This window comes from Dermacentor albipictus, chromosome 2 (genome assembly GCF_038994185.2).
Source record: "Dermacentor albipictus isolate Rhodes 1998 colony chromosome 2, USDA_Dalb.pri_finalv2, whole genome shotgun sequence".
Lineage (NCBI taxonomy): Eukaryota > Metazoa > Arthropoda > Arachnida > Ixodida > Ixodidae > Dermacentor > Dermacentor albipictus.
In genome coordinates, this window is record NC_091822.1 from 23,661,877 (window position 1) to 23,680,370 (window position 18,494).

General features: G+C 46.8%; 2 protein-coding genes across 9 annotated transcripts in view; both read left to right on the plus strand.

Annotated features, from left to right (window-relative positions):
• Positions 1-11,271, plus strand: part of LOC135897932 (protein RER1) — a 43,833-nt gene extending 32,562 nt beyond the window's left edge. For 3 of the 5 annotated variants that reach the window (XM_065426621.2, XM_065426623.2, XM_065426620.1), the window contains exon 7: positions 11,110-11,271. In XM_065426621.2, the coding sequence (XP_065282693.1) occupies positions 11,110-11,128 (19 nt within the window). In that variant the 3' untranslated portion in view covers positions 11,129-11,271. The remainder of the gene's footprint in view (positions 1-11,109) is intronic. The other 2 variants (XM_065426624.2, XM_065426622.1) reach the window with 1 other exon arrangement.
• Positions 11,272-16,945: 5,674 nt separating this feature from the next.
• The window catches only part of D2hgdh (D-2-hydroxyglutaric acid dehydrogenase), a 103,642-nt gene continuing 102,093 nt past the window's right edge, over positions 16,946-18,494 (plus strand). Inside the window, exon 1 of one of the 4 annotated variants that reach the window (XM_065426616.1) lies at positions 16,946-17,050. In XM_065426616.1, coding sequence (XP_065282688.1) covers positions 16,966-17,050 — 85 coding nt within the window. In that variant the 5' untranslated portion in view covers positions 16,946-16,965. Of the gene's footprint in view, positions 17,051-17,426; positions 17,580-17,811; positions 18,129-18,494 lie in introns of those variants that run through there. The other 3 variants (XM_065426619.1, XM_065426617.1, XM_065426618.2) reach the window with 3 other exon arrangements.

Sequence of the window (18,494 nt, forward strand, 5' to 3'; positions counted from 1 at the left end):
AACATGTACGCAAACTTCAATGTCCCAACTTCATCTTGAGCCCCGTCTTGTGCTCGCACACAGAGTGCTTGCTAGCAAGGGCCCAAATCCTTCCAAAATTGGGCCAGTGGGGCAGTCTGCTGACTTTCCATGGGCAGGACTATGGCAGTGTTGCTAAGTTTTGGAGCCTCATCATGGAAAAATTTCCGGGTTAGCTACTTAGCTACTTTTAAAAGCAACACTTTACTTTAAGTGCAGACAAACCAGACAAAATATTAGAAATAAATCGTATAATTCACTGTACGATGCCACTTATGGCACGCAATGTGCAACGACCATCACCGACATGCGTATTTGGAAGGGAGGATGAAACCTTCACCTTGCAATCGACAAAATTAATTCAACAGGAACACCTTCTAATAGTTCATTTCATAGAATGCGTCCTTTTATGGTTGATTGCTCAGAAAAAATATATGGTAGGAACAGAGGCTTTATCACGGTTCTGTGATGAATTTGAGTAAAGGCAAGTGAGAAACAACAGTATATGGCTATGAAGACCACTACAGTCGACTGCGGATATATTGAACCGGGATATATCAAATTATTGCCTATATCGAACAGTTGAAAAATACCCTTGGCAATTCCCGTGCACCGGCATATCGATGTATCAAACTCCGTGTTGAGCTGCGCCCCGGCAAGTGCGCTTCTCCCACCATATCCCACCCCTGCAAGTGCGCTTCTCCTATCGCATCCCACCACGCAAGTGCGCTTCTCCTCACGAAGCCCTCGCGATGTTCCCGCGATCTCACGCGCGCCGCCCCACACTCTGAGAAAGGGGCGTGTGGGTAAAAGGCACGGGACGAGGAGCACTTGGAGTGCGATTGGGTGTGAAAGGGAAGCGGGAGGGAGAAACCGCGCTGACTGCATGCGGTGCCCATTTCCTGTGTTTTGGTTGGCTGACACCGCTGGCGCAGCAAGACGAACGAGGTCAGTGCGGCTTGGGCTTGTGGTGCGGAGACGCGGAGCGGTGCGTCTTTCGATTCGCTTTGTTCCTTAAAAGGAACAAATGGAAGCGGTGTACCTTGCCACCAACATTTTCACTGCGCCGGTACGAGCCGCATGGGGCAATAAATATCCGTCGTCGTCACTATGAGACAACTCCTTATCGCTATCAACAGACCAAAGCATTTCATCCTTAGTGCCGTCCATGGCATTCGAAATTCTGCACTTTTTAAAGGCCTTGTTGACCATGGCAGACTGGATCGTGCACCATGCATCTTTCATTCATCCATCCAGCAAAGTCCTGCTGCGAGGCACGCTTCATTTTATCGGCGGGCATGAATTCGTTGCAGCTACTGGCAAGCCATTCGCTGCAGAGCAGCCGAATTCTATCTTTCGCTGGCTTGTTCAAACAAACATTGAGCGGCTTTAGCTGCGATGTCATGCCGCCGGGTATGGCGAAAAGGTAGGTGTTGCATGCAGCCAGCTTGTCCTTGATACGCTGGTCAAGGTGGCACTTGAACAGGTTGAGCACGTGCACTCCACGCACACCCAAACTGCTGCTGGGTCTCTTCCGCAAAACGTTATCAATCCATTCAGCGACCAAGTCCGCGGTCATCGAACCTTTTTCATTTGCGCACAAAATCACGCCACTCGGAAACACTATTCCTTTCAGGAGCGTCTTTCGTCTGAAGATCAGATACAGGGGCAGCTTGTGCCCATCCGCAGTGCAACTTAGCATTGCAGTGACTAGTTTTTTCGTGGCCGGAAGACAAAACACGCACTTGCTTCGCGCCATTCTTTTCAACGGTTGTGGTAGCAGGCATGTCAAAGTAGAGCAGCGTCTGATCTGCATTTCCAATCTGTCCAAAATGGTAGCCATTTCTATGGTGCAACTTCATAACTTACTGCTGAAAGCTGTGCAATTTCTTTTCATATTTTTCATTCTTTGGGCAATTTTTGGCATATCCCTCTCCGCCTTCGAAGACGAAGGCGGAGAGGGATATGCCTTTTCTTTTGAATTTGATAGCCAGCACCTGCTCACTTGGATGCATTAGCCCTTTCTGTAGGGCTAACTGCATCACCCTTACTTTGAGCAGATCGGTCGTCACAGACCGCTGTGCCGCTCGCTGCTCTTGCATGTATTCCTTAAGCAGCTCTTCTATTTTGGCGAAGCGGCTCTGCTTCGGTCCACTGAAACCCTTCCTTGTTGCTTTGCTGGCGAAAACATTCTCCTTCTGTTTATGCCAGTCCTGTATGCAAGTTTCGTGAACTCTGAATGCCCATGATGCGGCCAGATTTACGTCCGTCTCCGTGCACATGATAACTTTCCTTTTAAATGCGGCATCATGGTGAACTCGGCGTGTCTTCGCAGTCGGGCGCTTCCATACTGATTGAATAAACGCAGAAAACGGGAAGACAGGCGGTAGACTAGGTTACACCAGCGCCTGGTTACACGTACATCTTGGAGGTATGCACATGGAGGAAGCTGCGGCAGCTAGGCTAGAAGCTCGTATGAGGCGGCCATTTTTCGAATGCCGATGGCGATATGGTAACGTGGATATAGGGTCGTACTCGATTCTAACTTGCATGCAATTTTTTGGCCCGTTCTATCAGGAAAAAGGTGCGCGTTAGATTCGAGTAAGTACGGTGCATGGTATTCCCTTTCAAATGAGAGCTATGGCACAGAGGTACATTGACAAATGACTAAAGCGCAAGAGTTGTGCACACAACATATGCAGTGACAACTACTTGTGTACCTAATCATTCATACAGGGATAACTTTTTCTAAGTACGAATATAGAGCCAACAGTTCTAACTTGATCCCTAAAGACGTTTTACAATGGACTCTCACTAAACAGAACTTCAAGAGACCAAAGAGATTGCCATATTTACTTGATTCTAACATGCCCTCAATTCTAAAACGCTCGTTTTTCGTGACCAATAAAAAAATAAGACGCCCTCAACTGTAAGGCACACCCGTTTGCCGTGACGTGACCTAAAAAAAGTCCTTACAGCACCGTGCAGAAGTGCCTTTCATGCAGAAATAAAGCTTTCTCTCATTTGGAAAAACAGATTTCCTCCCAATGCACTAAAGTTGCTATAAATAATATGTCACAGTTTCGCCCGAAAGGCAAAGCATTGATTGCGATAGCAAATTAGTAGACAGCTTTGCAAAAAGTAAGGCTAGTAGTTTTATTGGCCATATAAACATTTAAACATTCACTTACTAACTAAATTAACAAGCATGGTGTCACACACGCACAAGCAAACATGAACACGCCGCACGCAATGATCGCGGAAACTCTTTATCAAAATGCTGGAGTGAAGAAGTGTGGTAGCAGGAGCGAGCGAATTGTCTTTTGTGCAGCCTCTCACTTCAATGCGAACTAAGCTAGGAGAACACAGCATGGTGAACCTAGATGCGTAGACTCTATCTCATTTGCAGATCGCTTTCAAGGTAGGGACCACGCGGCCGTGTCGGTACGTAGCAGTTTCTGGAGTAGAACGCCTCTCGTGTTGGCGCCAGTTCCGCACGCAAGTTCCGGGATCTCCGAGCGCCCGTGATGCAGCCCGATTTCTGTCCTCTCCATACACGTGATCACTTTGCTTTTAATTGTGGCACCATGATCAATTCGGCATGTCTTTGCAGTTTACACTTTCGTGCTGATGGAGCAAACACAGAAAACGGGAAGACCGGTAGGACAGGCGGTGCGCTAACCTAAGCACACATATTACAGCAAATGGAGGAAGCTATGGCAGCAGGCTCGAAGCGCGTACGAGGTGGCCATTTTAAAGCAATAGCGTTAAAGGGACTGATAACCAATTTTCATGGTACCCACTTTTTTAGTGCAATGGAAAGCTTACCAGCCAGAGCATCTAATCATGAAGCAGTAACGTGGGAAACGCTGTGGAACATTTATCGGAATTTTTCGATTATCGATGAGGATGAAGTCGTTCACTGAAAGTAGCATTCGAACGTCATGCTTCAATGGACGGGAGCAGCAGCGGAAGCGACGAATCCGACTTGCAGGATGGAGTACCGTCCCCACCACAAGCAGCGCACCTTAAGAATGCCGATTGGTCGACCCGACACCTTCTGTCTGCTGACTGTAGGCAACATCCTTTTTACCTTTGTGTCGGCACCTGTGTCACATTGTACCGACACAGACAATCTGCCGACGGTCGTTGGAGAACTCAGCATTGATACAGTGTGATAGAAGTACCGACATGAAGGTAAAAAACACACCCATATACGGCACAACTCATCGATCGCATCTTGTACCACAGGGAGATCATAAAACTCTTACAGTCGGATACAACTTTAGGAAAAAGGGGAGGCCCCGCCCAGATGACCGAAGCACGACAGCCTATTGCCTTCGCGACTAAAATAGTCCTGCTTGAAAAATGGTGCTTCTGAAACACGTAATTCTCTGTATAAATAAAGACTTTTGTATTTTGATGACTGGTTTAGTAGAGCTCTCATGTGCTACAGCACATGCCGGATAGCGACAGAAAAATAACCCCGTGCCTTCTACAACGCTGCCCGTCGTCTGCTCTTTAGCTTCATTGCAAGTGAAAAAAGTAGAAACAGCAGCTCTGCATGGTTTATACGCTTGTTTACATGTACAGTAAAAGCTCGTTATTTCACTACTTGTTAATTCGAAATTTCGGACAATTCGAAGTAGTCGCCGCGGTCCGTCCAACAATGTATTGAAAGCAATATGTAACACATCCCGCTTATTCACACTGAAATCCGCACCGCCACCGATAATTCGAACTCCGCATCATCGTGGATGGGGACAGTGCTAGTGCGCAGGAGCATGCTGGTGTCGCCGCGTGGGTTGCGCTGCTTTGCTTTTTCGATCAACGGCAAGGACGATAACACTGTCACCGCGCGCCGTATTCTTTGTGTATGAGCGTGCGAGGGTGAGCTGGCGAACGCGGCTCAATCTCGCGTGCGCGAGAGGGGGAGGTGGGGCAGATGCGCCTTCTCTTGTCGCGCGCGAGGGAGGGACGGGAGGACGATCTTCGGCAGCTGCTGCTTTACGGTGCGGCCATGCGGGTGCCGCATCTTGAAAGCGATCTGCGACGTGGCCAAAGTGCGCACCCGCGTGGGCCTTATCTTCAAAGCGATCTGCGATGTTTGCAGAGCATGCGTAATGCCAGTAGCTTCATATGCGATGTGCTTTCTACGTTTCATTCGCGTTGAAGCGAGAGCTGTATGAACGTCAATTGGCTCGCTGCTACTGCTGCGTGTCCTCACTCCGGCGTTTTTCAGTGAGTTTCCACGGTCATCGAGCAAGATGCGTTCATGTTTACCTGTGCGTGCGTCGCACAGTGCTTGTTAATTTATTTAGTAAGCGAATGCTTACAAGTTTATACAGCCGATAAAACTATTATCCTTACTTCGTATAGCTATCTACTAATTTTTTATCCGAATCGATGCTTTGCTTTTCGCGCAAGTCAGCGACAATTTTTATTTTTTTTTTCTTAGTTAGCGACGAACGCGCGGATAGAGCAAGAGCCATCTTGATGTCAGGCTGTCGAACCGCGCTGACCGCGTCTGGTTACGTTGGCTGCACCAGTGCTTCGAAGTATAGACGTTCACGCCAACGTGACGTAGCGTGTGCGCTCATGCCACTGGAGATCCAGCGACTCAACCGCAGGATTTATCCCCCGCCTCACAAAAAGCTCAGCACTGAAGATGCCGTAGCTCTCCGACTTATACAGACAACACATTTTCAAACCTACACAGATACAGTAAAATGTTCCCACATACATATCGCGGCATCTGCCCCTGGTGCGGCGACACACGCCCTACACTCTTTCACATCTTGTGGGGGTGCAAGGGCAAACCTCAACACTTAACCCTTTCGCTGTCACGGACGTACCGGTACGTCATCGCGCTTCCCCCCCAAAACTGTCACTGACGTACCGGTACGTTCTCTATCGTGCGTTCAAAATTTCGCGCCAGAGCGCAAAGCTGGCGCTCCTGGATTGGCCACGCACTCTGTTGACTCTTTCTACAAGTTCGTATATTCGCCCCGACCTGTGTTACTCCATGTATTGAAGAGTAGGGCGCGACGGCCACTCCCCACTTCCTCTTTGCTGAGTGGCGCGGTGGCTCCATGTTCGCTGTATCATGCGTCGCGCGCGTGTGGTTATGGGTTCAAGGGTTGTTCTGCCGTCTCCGCTGGTTTGAAGGTTTTTATTTTTCTTCTGTTGGTGTGCCTGCTACGGCGCGTCAAGTTCAGGCGCACGTGCCGTTGCCTCTCCGAAAAGAGCGACTCGTTGCTGCTTTCGCTCTCTCGCCGCACCCTCGCTTTCGACTTGCAGCAGTAAACGTAAAGCCCTTCGAACTTTGTTTAGCCTTTTTCCATCTCTCTCTGTCATCTTGATCACGCAACGTCCCATTTATCTCCGTTGTGCGGGCGACTGAAAGCGCATCCTCCCTGCGCGCGTTTACTTTCGGAAGGCTCAGCGCGCGGCACCTTCGTCTGCTCATTGGAGCGGTGGCTCAATTCCGATTCAGAATACGAGCCGAGCTCGGATTCGGACTGAGACAGAGTCGCATGCGAGGAAGAGGGTTCCGCATCGTCAGATTCGGGTGTTGAAGGGATTTTATAGTCAGGCTGATGATGATGATGATGTTTACTAACAACAGCTGCAGAACACTGAAATGCGTATATTACATTGACTATGTTATTTGTATACCAATCATAATCAAAGATAAATTGCTATGTTCATTCCCTGTTATGCTCGTTCCCTGAAACCAAGCCGACACTGGGGGTGCGTCACGGTCAGAAAGGTCCGACAGCGAAAGGGTTAAAGACGCGTAGCACGTCATTTGAGCAGTGGGAGGTACAGCTGACCGGCGATACCCTGGCGGGACAAGAAGCTCTCGTCCAGCAAGTACGTCGAGCAGCCACAGCCAGTGGAGTCCTGGAATGAGGACCCCACCCACTCGACCTCAAGAGCAACCACCTCGATGGTCCGAATAAATGTTTTTTCTCTCTCTCTCACGCCACGTCAGACTATATACACGCCTTCACCGAGCGATTTTTTTCTCTGACTTTCATTAGTTAGAATTTTGTATAATTCGAATTTTCATAGCATCCCCGCGGAATTCGAATTAATGAGCTTTTATGTACACGGCGTATCTACTACTCGATTTCCAAGCTTAAAATGAATCAGTTGCTATTGAAAAAGTACTTATATAAAACAATGCATTTATCGCAACTATTAGAAACCTGGGGCGAAAATATAGTCGAGGCAGGAAGGTACAAAAATGCTTCATTCATCGTTTTAAATAAATACTCTTTGTTTTAAATAGCATAAAATTTAGATTTTTTTGGTTTTGTGTTTTCAGAATTTCACAGCACGTATTCTACAGCTTGCGCGTGCAGTGAGCACTGGCAGACAGCAATCAATCGACGGTGCTACACAACGCTCGAACACCGTCGCTAGACGCTTGGCTATCTCAATGCTCACAATGATCGTTCACGCTAAGTTGACGGCGACAAATCTTTGCAATGAAGGCTTCTTCTGGACATATTTTCTGTTGAGACACTCGTAGGTTTGTTTCATGCGCGCGCACTTTTCTGATTTCTCCTGAGAATGGTATTGCTCCACCCGCCGCGGTTGCTCAGTGGCTATGGTGTTAGGCTGCTGAGCACAAGGTCGCGGGATCGAATCCCAGCCACGGCGGCCGCATTTCAATGGGGGCGGAGTGCTAAAACACCCGTGTACTTAGATTTAGGTGCGCATTAAAGAACCCCAGGTGGTGGAAATTTCCAGAGTCCTCCACTACGGCGTGCCTCATAATCAAAAAGTGGTTTTGGCATGTAAAACCCCATAATTTTTTATTGGTATTGCTCCGTCACTTCACCCCCGTCCAACAAAAAACGCAGCAACACGGTACACGAACACACCCGCGGCTAACAGTAGGCACCAGTCTTTGGAAAACTTATCTCGTCGTAACATCGCTCGGAAGCGAAATAAAACGTGGAACAAACGCACAGGATGTGTGTTGTAGTGGTCGCCGCGGGATCCTGTTTTCAGGCAAAGCGTAGTGCAGCGCCAGCGATGCTCGCTGCAATGTTCCTTTGCTGGATCACGGCTCAGAATAAACGCACACGGCCCAAATGCCGCATAGTAAGCTCATAGTAATATTTCCGGCATGATCGACCATCACAAACAGTTCTGGAATTCACTCTGAAGAAGGGCTGAAGCACACAGCTGACGCGACCTCGCCCAGTTTGAAGTGCGGGCGGCCATCTTCTTCGTCGGTGGGCTCACCGGCCGTCCGGCTGATGACTTTAGTCCGAAGTGTGCGCCCATTGGTGGGTGCTCGTGTGCCTCCGCCTCGGAGGAGTAAACGCCCCCTTGTTTCTAAACTTGTATCCGTCTATAGTTACTTGCAACCTCGCGCCATACTCGCGCACACACAACATGTGTGCCGCCATGCATGTAGGACGTTGCGTGCGCCGCTCATCAACGTGGACTTTCTTTACTTCGTAATACACATAGAATAAAGCGCAAGTGTCTAAAATTATACTAACTGCAATTTTAAGCAATAATTATACTGCACGTAAGAACAGTAGACTTTTGTACAGTAATCTCTCTACCACATTTTGAAGTATCAAAATTTCTCCATCAGGCGCCACTTATTGTTTTTTTTTCTGATTTTCTTTGTCAATTTAACGTTCTGTTTGCTACTTAAATCCTGAACAGCGTGCTGGATTCTATCACTATAAGTCATGGGTCATTTCACTTCCTTCAATGTCTCAACACATTCTGGCCAGTTGTCAGTCTCTTTAAGGGACTCGTGTCGCAGAAAATCCGGTGTCTTGCATCCGGCATTGGATGTTGTTTCAGCAAAAAGATTTTCCAACCAATTATACTCAGGCCTTCCATGCGGTGCAATAAATGTACTGAAATAATCGAATTTCTCAAGCTAAAATATGTGGAAAAATTGTAAACTACGACTTGCACACAACCTACAGACATCACAGCTCTCAGATTGTAATTTGACTATACGAGAAAACATAACTCTGTTACACAAAAACTCAAAGAAACCCCTTCGCACAAACAGACCGGCCACAGTGTCCACCATTCGTGCGCACCGGCACGATGGGTGTCTTGGGGGCTACGGAACGGCACGGCCGGTTTCTTGCAATACCTCGAAACTGCTCACACAGGCCAACGCTCACTTCCCGATAACAGCAGAAAATGAAACTTCAAAGAGCGGGCTAAGCTAGCGCTGGTGGGGCTCGTGGCACAAATCCACACCATCGAAGATGAGGGAGAGGGGAGGGCAAGGGGAGTGTGGTTGCGAGGAAGGGCAGGAGAGAAGTGGATTTGTTTTCCCACCAGCTTGCTGGATGGCGCTCATTACCTCTGCCACCTACTGCCACTGAAGCAGCGGAGTTGCCAAGGCCAGGACTGGGCCTCTGCCGCTGCTTTCCTCTGCGTGCTTGCATGTTTTTTTCATTCCTCTGCTAACAGATCGGCACTGTGTTTACCTTCTTTGTCCTGCGTTCTTAACGCAAGTCGTGTCTTATCAAAATGATGAAGTCATTGCCGCTGATTATAATCATGTTGTTGTGATCCCTTCCATTGTGGCATCAACGCATTTAAAAGACAAGAAGAATGAGGTACTGGGTGTTGCCTTCCCGTCTTTATATTCAGGGTGTGTCTTGTACAGAATCAGATATGACACACTGTCTCCAACGACCTTTCCATCGGAACACCTTGGTTTAGACGCGTCATTGTAAAAAAACAAGCGCGAACAAGACCAACCAAAACAAGCATGAGTAAGAGCTGACACGAGCAGACGATAGTGTGAAAGAAGCGGTGCAGCTGAACCCGACGTGAGTACGAATAGTGCAGTCGGACGGGTCCGCATGATACCAGTTTCCTGCGCGTACATCAGTGCAGGGGCCACTTTCATTGATCTCCTCCACTTGCGGCTCGCTTGACACCATGGTGAGCCACAAAAAATCGGCCCAGGACTGATCCCTCCTACAGCACGCATTTTGCCGCTAGTGTGGCTGGGGCATTATGACACAATGCAGAAACAGTGACCTTGCCATTTGAGAGAGGGTGAAATTTCCGACGCGGTACTTTTTTTTTTTATCACACGCGGCGTTGACGGGTCTTTCCAGGCATTTCCTCTATGGTGGGGTCAGAGCAATGCTGGTTGAAGGCGCTGCCACGTGAATTGGCGTGCTGCTGAGAACATTGTCGGAGCGCAATATGTTCGAATTAACCGTCACAAATGCTTGCGCATTTGAATTACCAGGCATTTCACCTAGTGGAATACACATAATTTGACCACAGCACCAGTTCAAATAAACTGGAAGTTCGAATTAAGCGTGTTCGAAATAATAAGATTCAATTGCATCAGCATCTTGTGCAGCCTCTCTTGGCAGTGGTTATGCATGCCGATTTGTTCTCGTACACTTCAGGAGTACTGTCCACCTTGAGAAGTCCTTGAGATGTTCTAAATGGTGCTCTCACTACGAGTGGTGTACCAGCTGTTGTCTCTATGTGACAACTCGTGTTTCTTTCCACATGCCCTGAAACCTGGTTTGTACTGCTGTCCCCACTAGGCTTAGTAGTAATTCATCACCAGTGTGAATGTTGCAACAGAGCTAACTTCAGTCTCCGACGCTTGAGGGGTGCTTTCAGTGCAGGGAGGCTCACACTGGCATCTTGTTTCAGAATCCTACTTAAGTAGAACATCGTGAAACTTTTCACTCAGCATTAAAGGCACACTGCCACTCATCACATGGTGCTCCTACCTCAACAAATTTCTTCAACAGTGCATTTCTTTGTGCTCAACATATTCTGTATGGTTTTTCTGTATTTCTACACATTTGCTTTTGTATATTCTTCTTATATATATATATATATAATCTCAGTTTAGCTTTGTGTTTTGAATATCTTATGCTAGGCTGCCTCTGTTTAGCAATATTCTTCGGAGCATTAGACTGAAAACTATCCCATCTAGAATTTGGCTACAGATCCAGATCATGTGCTTGCAAGAATCTTTCCTGTAACAACAAACTACTTTCCTGATGCTGTGTTGTACCTTGCCTTGAGTATGTTGTGTCTTGTGTGCAGCAGTGTCCAGGAGCTGTGACAAGGCTGGCGTCTGCGGGACCTGTTTTTCCAGAATTGCATCCCTGTCGGCGAAGACGGGACCGATCGGCAGTGGATGCCCACCCTGTTGTGTGTCGTCAATAAACCGGAGTGGGCCACAGGAGGGGCACCCTCCCACTTTGTCCTGCTGCATCTCCTGACAGGGTGCACATTTTGTCTGTGCCCTTGCTGCTGTCCTCCGTGTCATGTCTGCCTGCCCATCCCATGTCTCCTTGTGCTGCTTAGTCTTCCCATGGGCTCCCAACATACTGCTCTTTGGTTTACGTCCAGCCTTGACTGTGTCTTAACGCTGCATTTCCAAACACAAACACTAGTCAATATTTGTTTTGTTTCCATAATGCTCTGTGCTTCATTACGGTGCAGTTGCCTTTTAATTTCATTCACATGCAGTACAGCCCCTACTGCTGGTGCCAGACAAGAGCTGGCATCGATATTTGCTCTGCCAGTTGACCTTTGTTGTGATATAAAATATGTCACTCTGGCAATCTCAGTTCCTGGTCATATGTAGCAACCACACATAGTGGAGTCCTGCACATATCAAACTTGAGGCATAGCATAGGGTTCTTTTAACCAATAATGTACAGCGAGAACACATCAGCAAATTAAAGTGCATGTAAAAGTAATTCTTGCATTCTACCCATGCCAGGCAGCTTCTTCGCTAGCCAAGCTAGTGTTGGGAAATAAATCGAGCCAGCAGAGCTTTGTGCCTCCAACCTTACCAATTACATTGGGGCTTAACCTCTGTGGCTCTAGTTGTAGCGCCGACCCTTCTTGCGAGGCTGCTGTGCAGCAGAAGTGTGTATACCTTTAAGAGCCCCTCACCAAGCCACATAGAAAATTTTGGTTATACACAAGAAGTTGTCATATGCCTTCTAGGGAGTGTTCTACCACAAACATTGTTCAAATTGGTTTATTAATAGTGGAGATAGAAATATTCCAGTGCCGCGAACCGATGGTTTCAGGAGGCGAGTGTCACCGCCAACATAGGCACGCTCTCCACTTGCCCCGTCTAGCTTCCACAAGCAAAGTTCCTTCCCTGCATTCTCCTATACCGGAGCTCGAGGATATTGTGACGCATCCATCACAGGCCCTGCCTTCTTTTTTTTTCCCCTTTTTTTTTCTCTTGCTTTTTTTCTGCATGGTGCACTTCCACTGACAGTGTCGCGCTTAAGCTGTAGTGTTTGTCTCGCTTCGCACAGCAAATGATTTTTTTTTTATGTGCACGAGAACACATGACAAGCGGTATAAGTCAGCGCTACACGAACACTGAAGCAGACACAATCGGATCACAGAGCATGATCGCATGCTAGAACACGGTAGAAAATTGCACAGCTTTTATTCTGCGTGCAATAATGAATAAAGGGAACAAGCAGACAAAACGAAGTACATCCCTCTTGCTACGGTGCAAAGTAAAACAAAAAGACTCAGAGATTTGGTTTGTGTGTTTTATTATTTCTCTAAATATTAATTCATCTATTGAAGCAACATATTACACAAATAGCAGATATTGGCTGAAATAATTCTTGAGATCACATGCCACTATGAGCAGCGTCGCAGCACAAACATATGTACGCAGGGGCCATTGCATATATACGTAAGTCCCCTCCGGCTGGGAGCGTGACGCCCGCGAAGAAAAGGGGCGAACGGCATTCGTGTTTGAAATTTCAGCTCTCCCTGCAGTGCGTAGAGATGTAATACTTGGCAGGCATGATTGTTAGTGCACATTGTATTCACTGTGCCTGTCAGTTCAATATGGCCAGATCTGATGAGGGGTCCTTTTAGTCACCCGGTACTGTACTCTTCTAAAGCACAAGAAAGTGCAATGAATATTCCTTGCCCTTACTGAATACTCAGTCATTAACATCTGCTTCTCATACGCCATGGAGCCCTTCTTGAACTAACTTTATTCATCGCTGCAATAATAATGCTGTGGGCGACTTGAGTGTTCTCTTGCTTTGTCACAAACAGGTGCTTTGTTTTCAGTGCTTGCAGAAACTTACTGTTGCCACAATGATTTTCTGAGAACATGTTTGTTTTAGTATAGAGTAGGTACTTCAGGTGAGTTACGCTCTCGATAACAGTGATGCGACATGTGCACGCATGTTTCATTACACTGCAGGCCACACCTTGGCCCAAGCAGGATTGATATAATCAAGAACAAATACAGTCACATGCAATCAGTAAAAACAGGCACTGCTAAATAATTGCCTAATCACACTATGCTAGTACAAGGGAAAACACGGGGAAGGCGGGAGATGGAAATTCAGGACGACGAGCAAAACGAAAACAAGGTGAAAGCAAGAGCCAACGTTTTGACAAGTGGACTTGTCTTTGTCTTCTTCAAGGCGACATATGCTTTCTTCAACACAGTATATATAGGTGAGGTTCTTCTAAAGGGGAGAGGGCATAAGGTGGGTCGGTGCTGCAATGAGCGAAAGTGTGTTAGCGGCGAGGGTGTCGAATTGAGAATAAAGGAGTGCTGTGCACAAGGCCAGGAACACGGCCATCTGTCAATCTCGTGTCAAAGTCCATGTGTCAGCCGGCATGTCAGCAGCATGCACAGCAGCCCTCTATTACCCATTTCGCTGGTGGTCATGGGCCATAGTGTCTCTGAAAGAGATAATAGAAGAAGTGGCAGAAACCAGTGCTCACGGAAAAAAAAAAAAAATACTGAAATGGAATAAATATATAAAAAAAGAAATGGAAAGAACAAGAAAAAAAATGCTAAGGCACCAATTGAAGTGTTGCCTATAGCTTGAAATTTAGCATAGCAAATAGATTCTAAAGCTCCCTTTGAAACGATTATGCCTATTAGTTGCAATGTCTTGAACTTGTGGATAAGGAATGATTCTCTGCATTTTATTTCTCATTCAGAACGGAAATTTGACTAAGATGTAGAGTAAGTTCATCAAAGTTATAACCTGATTGGTTGAAATGCTCAGAGATGGCTTTGGGAAGCTTTTTAGCTGTGTTCACGCGATGTCCGTTAAATCTGACATTCATTTGATTGTCCCGTTTTACCGATATAGTGTTTCTTACAGAAGGAACATTGAAGCATATAAATCACATCCAAACTTGTACAAGTAAAGATGGATTTGACTTCATGTGTATAACTATTTGCGGTACTTTTAATTTTAATGTCATTTTGAAGGTGCCTGCAGGTTTTGCACCTGGGACAGACATGTTTTTATTACGGGGAAATGATGGCTGACTTTTGCGTACACTAACATTTCTTTAAAGTAACTGTTGCGGCGATCCAAAAACAAGAAAGGGGCTGGCAGATGGAATGGCACACTGTGGTATAAACTTTTTTAAACAGGGTTGAAGTACCTCAGACAGGCTGGCCAACGTTTCGATAGGTGGACCTATCTTCGTCAAAGGCGGCCTCGTCATCCTCGGCGTGTTAGTTTTAAAGGGTTAGTGCAGTGACGTCACGTGCGGGTGTTGTCGCTGGCGGCTGGTTTTAAAGAGAGAGATTACAAGAGGGAACAGGCGTTGTCGTCCGACGTCTGTGAGCCTCATTCTCAAGACGAAGGGACAAGAGCGTGAGAGTGGGCACGCGGGGAGGAAAGAAAGGTCTTTCCTCCCCGCGTGCCCACTCTCAGGCTCTTGTCCCTTCGTCTTGAGAATGAGGCTCACAGACGTCGGACGACAACGCCTGTTCCCTCTTGTAATCTCTCTCTTTAAAACCAGCCGCCAGCGACAACACCCGCACGTGACGTCACTGCACTAACCCTTTAAAACTAACACGCCGAGGATGACGAGGCCGCCTTTGACGAAGATAGGTCCACCTATCGAAACATTGGCCAGCCTGTCTGAGGTACTTCAACCCTGTTTAAAAAAGTTGCGGCGATAGGTAACCCTTGGTACATCCGGGAATGCTTTTATCATCAGCAGCATCCTGTTTTATGTCCACTGCAGGAGGAAGGCCTCTCCCTGCAATCACCAATTACCCCTGTCCTGCGCCAACCGATTCCAATTAGCACCCGCGGATTTCCTAATTTCGTCACTCCACCTAGTCTTCTACCGTCGTCGACTGCATTTTCCTTCTCTTGGAACCCATTCTGTAACCCCAGTGGTCCAACGGTTATCTAACCAGCGCATTACATGACCTGCCCAGCTCCGTTTTTTTCTCTTGATGTCAATCAAAATATTGTCTATACCCGTTTGCTCTCCGATCCAAACCGCTCACTTTGTCTCTTAACGTTATGCCTAGCAATCTTCGTTCCATCACTCGCGGTCCTTACTTTTTTCTCAAACTTCTTTGTCAGTCTCTAAGTCTCTGCCCCATATGTCAGCACTGCTAAATGCAACTTCCATTTACACACACACATGTACAGAGGAGTGGTAAGTGGAGGTGGATGAGGGAAAAAAGTCGCACAGACGCGGCTTGAGGTAACCTCACCCCCTTAGGTACAATATGGCTGCATGGGGTAACACATCAAGCGCCATATAAATTACATTTATATAGTGGCCATAAAAAATTGCAGTTATACAATATATGAAAGAACAGTGAAATATTTCCACAATAACAATGCAAAACACACTGCGGCATTGAAATAAATAAATGATATACACTTGGTAACATAGACAAAAAAAGAGGAACATAACATACATTATTAATCATTAACAAACGCGCTCTAAAGAGGTGAGTTGAACGTGTAGCACGGAAAAGGGAATATATATTGGTACATTCCTATTTGTACTCTGTAAATAGCTGTAAGCCTTCATTAACTTTACTTCAAATTTCCGCCGCTTAAAAAAAAATAAACACGTGAAGAACCGCCTAATGTTGACAAGCAGTTAAAGAAGCAAGTAAGGCGTGTAGAATCTAAGCTCCAGTATTAGTTAAGTCCCCGTGCTACTGCCGAGCGTTTCTGTGAGGAAATGCAAAAATTCAATATTATACCATAAACTACTCGTCGTGAGCGAACCTATTTTTAGCGGAATAAAATCAACGTAACTGCTGTAGAAGTCATATATAGCCAGCGTTGTGACATACTTGTTGCACCGCGGCAGGTATGCTATCATAACTGGATTCCTATAGGCTATGCTTTTGCGATTGTCTATCCGCGTATGAAAAACCCGCAGTGGGCTGGTCTGCATCGCTTCGGCTGGCACTGTAGCGTTGCCTTCAAGAGCTGCATTGTTGTCTAAGAAATTAGCTCTTTGAATAAATGTTCGCAAAGGAAGACGTCGTAAAATATATATTTGAGACGACCACCATAAGTATACAAGCAGAGAGAACGAGGGCGAACAAACGAAAACACTGCAGAAAGCGCCCCGACAACGCCCGAACTGTAGCAGACGACAGGCGCGAGTCCGTGCCCTGACGTCACGCGAGCGGCGCTCGCAGCGCCGCTCGCGTTCGTTCTCGGGGCTAATGGGCCTCGAGGTGGGTAAGCGTGACGTGATATCCGGTTTTGCCAGAGCTTTCGGAGGAGGCCGGTAGGGGCTGTGATTTGAGAAATATTCACTACTCACTTCTCCTCAGAAAGAGAGTTGTTTTGGTCGCTCTCTGTGCGACAGCTATCACTGGAGACAGAAATCTCGGCGACGAATTTTTTATTCACTATTTTTTATTGCCTTCTTCAAGCAGATTATTATAAATCACATTACTTATAGTTTCATTGTATACGTTGTAAAATTCGTTTATGCGCTCTTCAGAAACTTGAAACCACCGTAATGTTCGACGACGGAACGATTACCACTCATTTTACTCTTATAAAAAATTAAGTTGTCCGTGAATGCGTCGGGAGTTCAAAAAGTGAATTACACACACAGCTTCACTGCGTACGCATCCCAAGCACCACCGTTATGCTGCCGCCGTACCACGCAGAAAAGGTAGCTTTACAGTTTGAAGAGAGTTCCGTGACACGATTTAAGGGCCGCAGAGCAGCACGTACGTATTATAGCACTGGGATCGCTTTAGCGAGCTTTCTACTGAGCTAGACATCCAACGACAATCAAAACAAGATGTGCTCACCTTTCCTTGAAACAAAATCGATCAACCTATTGCACGTATGGGGCGGAGGACTTACTCGTGAATACTTTTACTATACTTTTACCAGATCATCTGCCTTTCACTACGGCGCACAGCGGTAAATTCCAATGTCATCTACGACATTAGGCTATATGTAGTCAGCTCAAAAAAGACTTTAGACTTTTTTCCTCCCGGTATGTCCCTAGCCAGTTTGCTCACAGCGCCCTCGAAAAATATTTCCACACGCGGCGCCTGAACGGGAGACCGCCGTTCGCACCACTATGGTCTCACTCGACCAAAGTCTAACACACTGTACTTTCCATATGTTCTTCATATGATACGGTATTCAACTACAGAACAAATCTATGACTGAACAGTGTCGGCGTGTTTTGGTGTGCGTGTGTCACTGTTTCAAGGTCCAGGGTAGAGGAGGCGTAGCGTGTGTACGGTTAGTACCTCTCTTACCGCTGCTCGCACGAGTGCATTTATGTGCGTATTTTATATGAAGAAACATGCTGAAGTGCTGGTTGGGAACCGTGTGGTACTTTGAGAGTATTAAAGCGATTAGCATTCTTATGGCACTTCAGGCACTTTCACGATACTACCAACCGATCTGTCTACCTTGCTTACCGCTGCTCGCATGAGTGCAGTTATGTGGGCATGTGAAGAAACATGCTGACGTGCTGGTTCGGAACCGTGTGGCACTTATGGAGAGTATTAAAGCAATTAGCATTCTTAGGGCACTTCAGGCACTTTCACGATACTACTTACCGATCTTACCGTTTTCCTTTCAACTTTGAGCACTGAATGTGTGACACTTGATCTGTGCCGCTTTTCAATGAACCTGACGCCAACTGGGGCCACTGTAATCTGCCTTTAGGTATGCCTCTCCCCAGGGAATCTTTTTGAGGCCAGCATGGGTAATTATGTGTCGCTGTGTATGTGGCGCACTTCAATGACATCAGTCAGCTCGTTCCACTCCAGCTTTTGTTGCAAGGTATGTACCCAAGTTGCCTACACCGCGACTTGGGTCACTGGGTGTGTGAAACTTGGTCGTGTGCCGCACTTCAATTAACCTCTTTGATTTCAATTTGAGCCGCTAGGCATGTGCAACTGGGTACGTGCCACTCTTCTATAAAGCTCTGTGCAGCTTGGGTCACAGGGTATGTGCCACTCTTCAGTGAAAGTCTTATACCCTGACTTGAATCACTAGCTAAGGGTAACTGGATATGTGCAGCTCGATATTCAACGAACCTCTTTGATGCAAACATGGGTTACTGGCTATCAGCCATTGGGTATGTGCCGCTCTTCAATTAACCTCTTTGATGTCACTTTGAGCTGGTATGTGCAACTGGGTATGTGC